This window comes from Nicotiana sylvestris, chromosome 3, assembly GCF_000393655.2.
Source record: "Nicotiana sylvestris chromosome 3, ASM39365v2, whole genome shotgun sequence".
In the NCBI taxonomy this organism is placed as follows: Eukaryota; Viridiplantae; Streptophyta; class Magnoliopsida; order Solanales; family Solanaceae; genus Nicotiana; species Nicotiana sylvestris.
The window spans coordinates 136,977,411-136,990,548 of record NC_091059.1 but is presented as its reverse complement, the minus strand read 5'-3'; the positions used below and the strand labels follow the sequence as shown (position 1 = coordinate 136,990,548).

General features: G+C 35.1%; 1 protein-coding gene and 1 long non-coding RNA gene across 2 annotated transcripts; one reads left to right on the top strand and one right to left on the bottom strand.

Moving 5' to 3' along the window:
* Positions 1 to 1,713: 1,713 nt before the first annotated feature.
* LOC104224321 (uncharacterized) lies at positions 1,714 to 5,548 on the bottom strand. The gene is made up of 4 exons (XR_710324.2): positions 5,442 to 5,548; positions 5,210 to 5,346; positions 2,503 to 2,568; positions 1,714 to 2,064 (listed from the first exon to the last, which is right to left on the bottom strand). It is a non-coding gene; the product is annotated as an uncharacterized lncRNA (long non-coding RNA).
* A 3,933-nt stretch (positions 5,549 to 9,481) lies between these two features.
* Positions 9,482 to 12,671, top strand: LOC104225277 (protein DETOXIFICATION 35-like). Its single transcript, XM_009777046.2, has 7 exons — positions 9,482 to 9,932; positions 10,483 to 11,108; positions 11,318 to 11,374; positions 11,452 to 11,690; positions 11,790 to 11,908; positions 12,023 to 12,109; positions 12,453 to 12,671. The coding sequence occupies exons 1-7, from the start codon at positions 9,648 to 9,650 to the stop codon at positions 12,561 to 12,563; spliced, it is 1,524 nt and encodes a 507-aa protein (XP_009775348.1). The 5' UTR covers positions 9,482 to 9,647; the 3' UTR covers positions 12,564 to 12,671.
* Positions 12,672 to 13,138: the final 467 nt, after the last annotated feature.

Here is a 13,138-nt window from a genome sequence, read left to right as displayed (position 1 = left end):
GGATTTTCGTGTTGAGTTTGAATGTATATGTTTCTATTACAATTTAAATTTCAGAAGAAGTGCAGAATTCTAGCCTATGGTCGTTGGCAATTTTGAGACACTCAGAATTGTAGATTCAAGCTAGCATCCTATTGCTATGTCCAAAGCTTGTGCTAACTTCTTATTGGTGTTGACTGTGCTTCTGGCAGTTTGTCAAATTCAAAGCACTTACTTTCCTGTATTTCTTATGGTTTTTAGCGGTCTAATTATTTAAGCACCATACTTTCTTCCACGTTTGAGTTGAGCAGTTGCAAGTCTTTTAAACTATGTTTCTTTGAGTAGTTCCCTGTTTCTTTATCCTATTTTTAAATATTTTTTTTTGTGCTAAAGACTCAGGAAAAGCTAAGAGGTGAATAAGTAAGCTTGTTAGTGTCCAATGTTAAAATGACAATAGTAACCAATTGGTGTACAATATAATGCTCCACTAAGAACTAGATTAATTTAGATATATCACAATCGGTAAAAGTTTTCCGTTTCTACTCTATTTGTAAACTAGATGAGGTTTTCCGTGCATAGCACACGGGCCCAACATTTTTTTTTTTTGAGTAATAAAAGCATATTATATTGTATACTAAGTAATAGTTACCATATTACAACCCATATTGTCAGCAGGGGACATCAGTATCTCCGTTTCTACTGGAGTGTCACCACTAGCAACACTTTGATTTCCTAGAGATTTTAGCAAATTACAAGTAGTAATCGATAGTTGCTTAACAAAATACTTTTCCATACACAAGTCCTTATCATAAAGATGTTTCACAAAAGTAGGTGCATCAGCAAAAAGTTTAGTTTTTCCTGGCTTGTAGCATTTGTTTTCTTTGTTTTTTGCATCTTTGGCTAGAGCATCTGCTACTGCATTCCCTTGTCTGAAGGTATGCCTGAGCAGGAGGCTCTTCTTCTGGCGCATTAACAATCTGCAACATTGAATAAGATTAGTTATGGTTGCATGGCCATTGTTGATTGAATGCATTACCTCTGTTGAGTCCGTATCTATTTCTATAGGAAATATATCAAACTTTACTGCCAGTAGGAGTCCTTCATGGAGTGCCTGCAGTTCCAGGTGTAATGGGAACAAGCCTTTGCAGTATTTGTTGAAACCTAGAATCCATTTGCCAGTACTATCTCTGAAAACCCCACCTATGCCACTATGTTTGGTTGTGTATGCCCCATCGATGTTTAGTTTTAACCAGCTTTACTGGGGTGCATGCCAACTAATCTTAATAGGAATTGTATCTTTTGAAAGTTGGTTTGCGCTGGTCATGAAGTGAAATTCATTGGAGTGATTAAGGATCTTTTGCAGAGATGGTTTTTGAGTAGTGTTATTGCTGTTCCTATTTAGCCAGATCCCCATAGTACAAAGGCCAGAAAGTCATCCCATTCCATATGATTACGAGTTAAGTTTATACTAGGAGTGAGGTCTTTTATTTGCATCAGCCAGTTAGAGTTGGTGGTATTTAGATTGCCAAACCCTAGATTCTGCTAGAGAGTTTGTGTTATAGGGCAAGAAATGAATATATGTCTAGAGGATTCATCATCCCGTCGACACACAATGCACGGGCCCAACATTTAGAATGCTGATATAGTCTGAGGATTGTTTATAATCTTTAGATAATCTATTATTTAAACCTTAAATATGAACACATACATTAGAACAACCATGATTTCACAAACACATAAGCAAAAGTTCCATCCTTAGTAAATAGTAACAAACATAAAAGATTACCTACTACTTGAAGCATATATATTCAGATGTGCATTCAGGAACAATGAATATCATTGAAATTACATCTACGAAGATAACCATACAAAGTGACAGTCAAAAGGCACTACTTGTTTATGACTTGGTTGCTGAAACATCTTCTGCTAGTAGTAGCTATTATAACTGCATGACTAACATACCATAGATAAGAATATATAAATAAGTGATTCAACTCCCTCATACATCTTTGTCCAAATTCTATGCTTTGATTGTTACTTGGTCTTTATAAATGCCATGCTTGAACTGGTTGAGCTGGGTAAGGAAAACTGACAAAGAAGTAGCATAATCATCCGTCAGGGAAATGATATGATAAAGACAAAATTTAGCCCCTAAATAAATTAAATTTCTAATAATCAAGATACTGAACATGCACAAATGTAATCAATAAAAAACACATCATTACAACATAACACATCAAGGTTTTGATTGGAATAAAATTAATTTGAAACAAACAATTAAATAAATAGCTTGGAAAAAAAGAAAAATAAAGACAACATACATTATAAAAGAACTCTTTCTACTGGCATGTTAGAATCAATTGAAGCATGTGGATAACCACAACTTAAATTTAAAGAAATATATAAAACTAAACACAATATAGATACACTCAACACTGGCTATTTCAAGAAAGACAAACATAAATATATAGGGAACGGTCTGTTGAGGGATCGAACGAATTAAAAGAGGTAGTTCATAGCCATTACCGATTTAAGTGATGGAAGAGGAGCTTAGTCTTCTGCAACCATGGCAAGTAAATTTTGCTCTTAGTTCTGCTTGGTAGTTTCAATCCGCAAAAAAAAAAAAAAAAAAAAAAAAAAAACAAAAGTAGTCATCACACCAGTACGTTCATAGTACATTATATATGTTAAGAGATAGCATATATGTGAATGCAATTGACATTCCATTTATAAATACACATGAATCCTATCATCCTCATGCATTTCATGTATTGAACTAAAAGTAGAACAAACCAAACTATCAAGCACTAACCAAGTGGCCAAGTGAATTAGTCCCTACCAAATATGCGAAGATGGTAAATCAATCCACCATTTCCACTTTCAGATAAAACATGTACATGAAATACAAACTTAAAGTATATTTCGAGAAAATTATATGAAAAATTGTTAGGTGAAGAGCAATAACAAAGAACAGGAAAAGATAGCTGATTCAATATCTAGCTACATGGAACTCTATTTCACGGTATGAATACATAGGTAATAATACCAACATTGATGTTCCTAAATGGACCTCCATGCCAATCATATGTTCAAACGATAATAATAGTATAATACAAGAACAACCATATTTTTAATGTATAACATATGAGCTATAAACCAGATTAACATTTGACACAATTTTTTATTTTTTAACAAATTGGATTAAATTGATAACAAAATAAAGGTGACCAATCTAATCAAAGACAAAGAGCCTGGCCTGAATTATGTTATAACCTTCATCACTTGAATGAAAGTGAATGCTCCATTCACACTCTGTGAAGTGAAGAGTTGTGAACATGGTTCATAGAACTATTCCAAACTAAGCAATGGATATCTAAAGAGCTTTAAAATTGCCATTGATAGACGAATATCTAAAGAGCTTTAAAACTGGCCAAAAAGGTTTTAGATCAATCAAATACAACAATATAATACACTTGACTGATTATTAGTACAAAAAAGAAAAGGAGATCATTGTCAAAAAGACCATTGGCATCTTTCTAATTTTCTTCTTTTGGCGGGTGGGAGGAGAGATCACAATAAAAGTGAAGCTTGACCTGCTCGCTTTTGCTTCGAAGAATCAAAGAATAGTATCAATAAATAAAAAATGGTGACAAATGTTCCTTTCCCACAATGAACACTTCTCGCATGAACTTGTGAGTTCATAAAAAAAATTTAATTATTGAAATTTTACATAGTAGAAGTTCTATAATGTCTATTATGGAGATTTGTTGTTAATTTTAAGAGGAAATTTGTGTCGGTGCTCCTTTCTTTTTCCTCAAATGAATACTCAAGCATCTTTAAAGTTTCTACAAAATGAGAAATAGAAAAGAATACGAAATGAGAAAAATATCAAATGATTGTTTTTGTACTTGTCTTTAATTAAAATAAGGCAGTTGAATAATGATGATCAGAGATGATGAGTTTTTAAGTTCAACACAAAGTTAACACAATTCAAATTCTTTTTTCTGTTAAATTCAAATTCTTTTTTCTGTTTTCAGTAGTCATTAGTCTTGTAAACACAGAATAGGGCAAAATAGTAGAACTATTAATTTTCAAAGGAAGTGAATTTTCAACCAAATAGAACTTTATAATCTAATAGGCATTATATGAGCAGTAAAAGGAAAAGTTTTTAATTCAAAATTACTCATTTTTATACAAAGATTTTTACGTTCAGCTAAGTTTGTTCGCTATCAACATGATCTTGCTGAAAAAATATGGAGAAGCAACTCCCTGACGTGAGCATATTTCTCTCAAGGGATAAATCACATCATTCGGCTAGCAAAGCTATGTTAAATTTAACATATTTATAAGAAATCAATTTAAAAAGTGAGTCATTCAAAATTTGAATTCACAATTAAAAAAAATACTCTATATACTATAGCTTATATGCTTCCACCACCAAGAGAAATAAAACACAAAGCAAATCAACATAGGATTATATAGATTGCAAAAAGTCTTTCAAAACTCCACATAATTAGTCAAGTGGACCTTCCTAGAATGTAGAATATTGTCTTATGCATAACTAAAGATATATTAGTTAATTCAACACCTGTTCTATTGCTGGAAACCAAAAAGGGAACCAGAAGATCTCGTTTGGTTTAGTAGTTGTCTATAAATTGAAAAGCACATATTCATTAATTGAAAACCATTAGATCAATGAAATTCTCCGGTGGATCAGCGATCGATAATCTAATTATATTAATAAAGTGTGTTATTCTAAAAGAATGAGTTTAGAACAATATTAAGAAAGCAACGACATGATCTTCAATACAAAGCTAATCCATCGGAATTCGGTAAAAAGAAAATTGGAATCAAAATTCAATAAGTTTTTGATTGTTTTTTATCCCTAGGTTTCTTGAAGAACAAATAGAAAACGGGAGCAGGGCAAACGCATCCCCTAAATAAGCAGAAGCGTGAAAAAAAATATACAAAGGAAAAAAAGATAATATCCCTGACCATGAGATCTCATCTCTGCACAAAATCAACAGGTATAATTTTATCCCTAAGAATTGAGCGAAAATATAGGATCAACACTGTTTTAACTTTCTCAAATTTGTGCATTGTGCGACATATATGATCGTACTGAGAAAATTAGATCAAAACAACCCCAATTATCTCCCATAAAGCGCTCATGACAAAGACAGTGAAGAAGCAGGTGAACTAAAAATGAAAAATACTCTAAAAAGAATATTACCTCTCTATATTCAATCATAATGCTTGTTCCCAGAGATTCAACCTTTAAAAACAGCAAATATATGGTAAAAGACCACCATTATCGCCGGCAAAAAACTCCAAGTTCTGCCCTAAACTCTTATACCTCACACCAACTCTCTAATTACAAAAAAAATCGGATAGAAAAATAAAGCCCTTATAGAAATTAATGGAAAAAGAATCAGATTTGGGAAAAATTTGAGAAAGGAACAGACCTGAAAGTTGCAACACCCAACTGAGAAGATGAAGAGAAATGGAAAAAAAATATTACTCTGAGGACATATTGAGAACCAGAGAAATATCCATGTGTTATAAAATAAAGACCGTAAAGTAAAGACAAGTATATAATGAACTGAAATATCTTCTATTTATAAGAGAAAGGAAGCTGTGTAAGTTGCTACTATAAGATATTGTGTAAGCTCTACTATAAGCTGTTGTGTAAGCTGCTACAAGCTGCTGTGTAAGCTGCTGCTGTACCAGATATGAATAATCTTTTACTGAGAGTAATATTTATCCATAACGGAGTACTGAATGGATAAGCTTATTATACCCGGTATGGATAATCTTCTACCGGGATAATATTTATTCATAACTGGGTACTGAAAAGATAAGCCTATTATACCCGGTATGGATAAACTTCTACTGGGGGTAATGTTTATCCATAACCGGGTACCGAAGTGATAAGCTTCTTCAGGAAGCTTATTTCCAATATAGTACTAAATAGATAAACATATTTACGGTGGAGTCCCATATGGATAAGCTTCTTCAGGAAGCTTATTTACAACGGAGTACTAAATGAACATCCATAATATAATATATTTATAACACTCCCCCTTGGATGTTCATTAAAAGATAATGTGCCTCATTAAAACCTTACTAGGAAAAACCACGTGGGAAAAAATCCTAGTGAAAGGAAAAAGAGTACACATATTTAGTAATACGCATTGTTAGGTTCCTTATTAAAAACCTTATAAGGAAAACCCCATGGGAAAAAACCTTAGTAAGGGAAAAAGAGTGCATCGCGTATTTTACTCCCCCTGATGAAAACCTTGTTTCAAATATTTGAGTCTCCGCATTCCAATCTTGTATACCATCTTCTCAAAAGTTGAAGTTGGCAAAGATTTAGTGAATAAATCTGCTGGATTATCACTTGAACGGATTTGTTGCACATCAATGTCACCATTTTTCTGAAGATCGTGTGTGTAGAATAATTTTGGTGAAATGTGCTTCGTTCTATCTCCTTTTATAAATCCTCCCTTCAATTGGGCTATGCATGCAGCATTGTCTTCGTATAAAATTGTGGGTCTTTTCTCACATTCCAAACCACATTTTTCTCGAATAAAATGAATTATTGATCTCAACCATACGCATTCCCTACTTGCTTCATGAATAGCTATTATCTCAGCGTGATTTGAAGAAGTAGCAACAATAGATTGCTTTGTGGAGCGCCATGATATGATAGTACCTCCATATGTAAATACGTAGCCGGTTTGAGATCGAGCTTTATGAGGATCAGATAAATAACCTGCATCTGCATAACCAACAAGGTCTGCACTATCTTTGTTAGCATAAAATAAACTCATATCAAGAGTTCCCTTTAAATATCGCAATATATGCTTAATCCCGTTCCAATGTCTTCGTGTAGGAGAAGAACTATATCTTGCTAGTAAATTAACAGAAAATGCTATGTCAGGCCTTGTAGCATTAGCAAGATACATTAGTGCACCAATTGCACTGAGATAGGGTACTTCGGGACCAAGGAGTTCCTCGTCCTCTTCTGGAGGTCGGAACAAATCCTTATTCACTTCAAGTGATCGAACAACCATTGGTGTACTCAATGGGTGCGCTTTGTCCATGTAAAAGCGTTTTAAGACCCTTTCTGTATAGGCAGATTGATGGATAAAGATCCCGTCTGCTAAATGTTCAATTTGCAGACCAAGACAAAGTTTTGTCTTTCCAAGATCTTTCATCTCAAATTCTTTCTTAAGATATTCAATTGCCTTTTGGAGCTCTTCTGGAGTTCCAACAAGATTTATGTCATCAACATAAACAGCAAGTATAACAAATTCTGATGCCATTTTCTTTATAAAAATACATGGACAAATAACATCATTTATGTAACCTTCTTTCAGCAAATATTCACTAAGGCGATTATACCACATGCGCCCAGATTGCTTTAAACCGTACAAAGATCTTTGTAATCTGATTGAATACATTTCCTGAGATTTTGCTTCAGGCATTTTAAATCCTTCAGGAATTTTCATATAAATTTCATTATCAAGTGAACCGTACAGATAAGCTGTAACTACATCCATTAGATGTATTTCAAGCTTTTCATGTAGTGCTAAACTGATGAGATATCGAAATGTTATGGCATCCATAACAGGTGAATATGTTTCATCAAAATCGACTCCAGGTCGTTGTGAGAATCCTTGTGCAACAAGGCGAGCTTTGTATCTTTCAACTTCATTTTTATCATTCTTTTTTCGCACAAAAACCCATTTATGACCAACTGGTTTTATACCAGCAGGTGTTTGGACTACTGGTCCAAAGACCTCTCTTTTAGCAAGTGACTTCAATTCCGATTGAATTGCCTCTTGCCATTTTGGCCAATCAGATCTTTGTCGACATTCTTCGACAGATCGAGGTTCAAGATCCTCACTATCTTGCATAATATTAAGTGCAACATTATATGCAAAAATATTATCCACCACTATTTCAAATCGATTTAAATTAATCCCATCACCGTTCGAACTTATTAAAAGTTCCTCACTCACATGAGCTTCGGGTTCATTGATTTCTTCAGGAATCTCAGAACTAATCAGATCTTGGGTCTCTTCAGGAAATCCCTTCATAGTATCGTTTTGATCATTTGTCGATTTTCTTTTTCGAGGATTTCGATCCTTAGAACCCAAAGGCCTACCACGCTTCAGGCGTGCTTTAGGTTCACTAGCTCTCATGCTAGTAGATGGTCCCATTGGGACATCAATTCGGATAGGCACATTCTCTGCTGGGATATGTGACTTAGTTATCCTTTTCAAATCAGTAAATGCGTCTGGCATTTGATTTGCTATATTCTGTAAATGGATGATCTTCTGGACCTCCTGATTACATATAGGGGTACGGGGATCAAAGTGAGATAATGATGAAACTTTCCACACAATTTCTCTTTTGATTTCCTTTTTCTCTCCCCCTAATTGTGGGAAATTTGTTTCATCAAACCGACAATCTGCAAATCGAGCAGTAAATAAATCTCCTGTCAATGGTTCAAGATAGCGAATAATAGAGGGTAAGCTGCAGTGTAAGCTACTATAAGCTGCTACTACAAGCTGCTGTGTAAGCTGCTGCTGTACCAGATATGGATAATCTTCTACTGAGAGCAATATTTATCCATAACGGAGTACTGAATGGATAAGCTTATTATACCCGGTATGGATAATCTTCTACCGGGGGTAATGTTTATCCATAACTGGGTACTGAAAAGATAAGCCTATTATACCCGGTATGGATAAACTTCTACTGGGGGTAATGTTTATCCATAACCGGGTACCGAAGTGATAAGCTTCTTCAGGAAGCTTATTTCCAATATAATACTAAATAGATAAACATATTTACGGTGGAGTCCCATATGGATAAGCTTCTTCAGGGGAAGCTTATTTACAACGGAGTACTAAATGAACATCCATAATATAATATAACACGATATTTCTTGTTGTGACTTGAAATAATCATTGCGTTTAGAATTGTCTTGAGTTATTAATCGAAATAATAATTTTACCCTTGAACTAAAATTACAATTATGCCATGATTTTTCTATATAATAATATATATATAGATAGAAATAATAGGAAAAAAAAGAAATATCTTAGTATAAGTTAAACAATTCAATAATGAGAGTAAGGGCTAATTTTGGAAGCACAAGTTCATTTTAGGGTAGGTGGACGTTATCAAGACCCAACAACAGTTCGTTTCTAGTTCTACTCGCCAAACACGTACGATATATGGAGGCATAGCATCTTCTTTTATACTACTTCCTCCATAAATGACTGAATATAGAGTTTTAAAAAAGAAATTCCTTTTGGTCCGCCATGAGATTTTATAGCTATATACGTTATTAATGTTAAAATATAAAATTTAAAATTAAATTACTTTTACATATTAAAAGATGTTATTCTATTGAACTAATAAAATAATTGTGTGGATATCTAGTTTCTACACGCCAAACACGTGCTATAATAAATCCAAAATGAAGTTATGCTCTCCAAATTTGCTGGCTTTAGTACTTCTCGTATTGTACAACTTTGCGTCAAGTTGACATTTCTTTATTGCTCAATAACTAAAATAATAATACTTACTACAATAACAAGAAAGTCAGAGCAAAACGCGGAGAAGTGTGTAATTTTTCAAAGTAGTAGGAGTAAATGGAATCACCATTGCTCGATGACTATTCCGGCGACCACCACTTCCAGCTCATCGGCCCCGACGGTGACTACCGGCGGATTAGAGGGCTGAAGGAATGGTGGGCTGTATTTTGGATCGAGAGTGCGAAGCTATGGGAGATCGGTGGCCCAATAGCTTTCAACATCATTTGCCAGTACGGACTTTACGCAATTACTGTTGCTTTCTGTGGTCATCTTGGAGCTACAGAGCTTTCTGCTGTTTCTGTTGCTCAAACTGTCATTGGTATTTTCGCTTTCGGCTTTATGGTTCGTCCCCTCTTTCCTTTTCCTTATTAATGCGCGGATCAATTTGTGCTGTTAGTTTCTCACATATATCATATGCCCAAAAAATGTGTTATTCTCATGTGGGTACAGGTCCACAACTATTAATACTCTTTGTTGCACTGCATAAATCATTTACTTACTTTAAAATGGAATGTTTTCCTATGAATATTAATGTAAAAGGGAGTTAGACAGAGAATAATGACACAAGATTGTTAATTAATTATGCAGTTGTTGTCTATTAGATAACTATGTCTAAGTATTGTTATTAAATGTAATCTTATTCCACATCGGTTATTCCAGTATTAGCAATGCATAGTTTAATACCTCAAACTAAAACTTGCATTGGTTATATTGTGATTTTGTAATCAAAAGCAGATCTTGTATCAGTTAGGTATTAAATTAGTAACATGGAGCCTTAAGTTGCAAATGGAACGATGTATTATTTATGCGGAACTTTATACTGGGATTATTTATTCTCATCTTTCTTATGACCCCTTAGTTTCTTATTTGGGTAAATGTAATCTATCTGTAGATAGGCATGGGGAGTGCTCTGGAGACGCTCTGTGGGCAGGCATTTGGTGCTGGGCAAGTTCACATGCTTGGAGTATATACACAACGCTCAATGATAATTCTACTGCTGAGTACCTTCCTTCTCTTACCTATCTATATCTTCGCGACTCCAATACTTAAGCTCCTAGGACAAGATCATGAGATTGCTGTTGTTGCCGGGAGGTTTGCCATGTTAACCATACCTGAATTGTATTCCCTGTCTATCAATATTCCCACTTCAAAATTTCTTCAAGCCCAGAGTAAAGTTGGTGTGCTAGCCTGGATTGGTTTTGTGGCTCTCGTGGTCCATGCTCTTCTCCTATGGCTCTTTATTTTTGTGTTTAATTGGGGTTTAGCTGGGGCAGCTATATCCTTTAATCTCGTAGGTTGGGCCAACGCAATAGCTCAATTTGTTTACGTAGTTGTTTGGTGCAAGGATGGGTGGAAGGGATGGTCTTGGTCAGCATTCAGTGACATCTGGGCTTTTGTTAGACTGTCAATTGAGTCGGCTGTTATGCTATGCCTTGAAACCTGGTACATGATGAGTATTATTATTCTCACTGGCCATCTCAAAGATGCAGTCATTGCAGTTGGATCCCTCTCTATTTGGTTAGTCTCTTGTCTTGGTTCTGCTTAAGCTTGGTAAAATGAAGCTAGACATTCTCTAGCAATGGTACTGTTTTTTGATCTTAAACTGTGAGTTTGACTTGAGTAACTCAATTGAGCAGTGCAGAGTTCTTTGTTACTTGTAAGCGTCAATGAGATGAAATGTTGTGAGCTCCATTATTAGATTCATGTCAATATTTTCTGTCTTTCAGCATAAATGTTGATGGATTTGAAGCAATGTTTTTCATAGGAGTAAATGCTGCTATAAGGTAATGAAGTTCTAAAGCTTGCAGAAATGTGCACTTAATTTGTTTGTAACTCTGCTAATATCCTGTTGCTTTTCCAGTGTTCGTGTCTCAAATGAGCTTGGGCTAGGACGTGCCAGGGCAACCAAGTATAGTGTCTATGTCACAGTGTTTCAGTCGCTTCTCATTGGGATAGTCTGCATGATTGTAGTATTGGCAGTACGAAATCATCTGGCCATTCTTTTCACAAACAGCAAGGTTCTACAACGGGCCGTAGCTGACCTTGCTTGGCTTCTTGGAATAACAATGCTTCTTAACAGCGTTCAGCCTGTGATATCAGGTGTTGCATTAATTCAGTTTTACTGTTGTCAATACATAAAGCGTCTTACTCCTTCATAGTCCTTATTGTGATCTTGTTGGGGCTATATTTCATTTGCAGGTGTTGCTATTGGAGGTGGATGGCAAGGTCTAGTGGCTTATATCAATTTAGGTTCTTACTACGTTTTTGGTATTCCTCTGGGATACGTTCTTGGTTATGTCGCTAACTTGGGAGTCATGGTAAATTAACTCTCTTTCTGAACGTTACACATCTAAGCACATCGAAATTTAAATCTCAATTTGCATTCCTTTGCATCTTTTTGTATCTCTTGCTCTCAACCAAATTTCTTTTAGGGACTATGGGGAGGAATGATAGCTGGACTTGCTTTGCAAACACTGCTACTCTCAGTAGTACTGTATAGAATTGATTGGAATAAAGAGGTATGTGAAACTAATGGTCATTTTTATCCAATTAAACCCCATAACCCTTCATGTTCGACATTTTAGTTTGATTCTTGGTTAGAATCATCTGCTGATCTCTGTAGAAGTTACTCTATATAGACAGCAGTAGATTTTGTCTTTACCTTGAAATTTTGTATCAAGATCACTTTGACAAGGCCAGCAGTTCAAGTAGTCAAAATTTTCTAGTCCTTCTACCTTATCTTTGGAAACTTAAAACTGAAGCAAGACTAAGTTAAACATTTCATGTCATTTATGTTTGTGGAACCATTGGATTCAGTATGAATTAGTCTTTAGTAGTAATAATAAGAAAATGGAAATGCAGGTTGAGCAGACGACAGAGCGCATGCGGAAATGGGGAGGTCAACACATTGAAACGGAGAAAACTGCTGGTCCTCAATCTCCAAAGGGCTTAAGAGCTAAGATTTACGCGTGATACAACTGAATGAAAAAGTATCTTCTTGTTAGTCTTTGCTTATTAGTGTATGATTTAGGACGGAGCCTACACTTTAAATATGAGTCATTGGCAATTTTGTATCTTCTATTTTCTATTCTACTTTACTGCCTAAAATGCATTGATAGTCCATTATTCTGGTTAAAATAGCACGGTATAGCCAGTTTTCGGATTGGTCATTCAAAAATAGCCAGCGTTTACGAGGTCAATGAAAAATAATCACCATTTTGCTGCAACAGAGACCGGTCCAGTATAATATACTGGAGTTCGGTGCACCTGTGTATGAACTCCAGCATATTATGCTGGACCGATATACTTTGCTGACTCCAGTATAATATACTGGAGACTGGACACCGGTGCTCCAAACTCCGGTATATTATACTGGACAATTATACTTACTGGAACTCCAGTATATTATGCTGGAGTTCTAGTGTACTTATGCTGGAACTCCATCATATTATGCTGGAGTTCCAACATACTTATCCTGGAACTCCAGTATAATATGCTGGAGTTCAAGCATACTTATGATGGAACTCCAGTATAATATACTGGCGTAT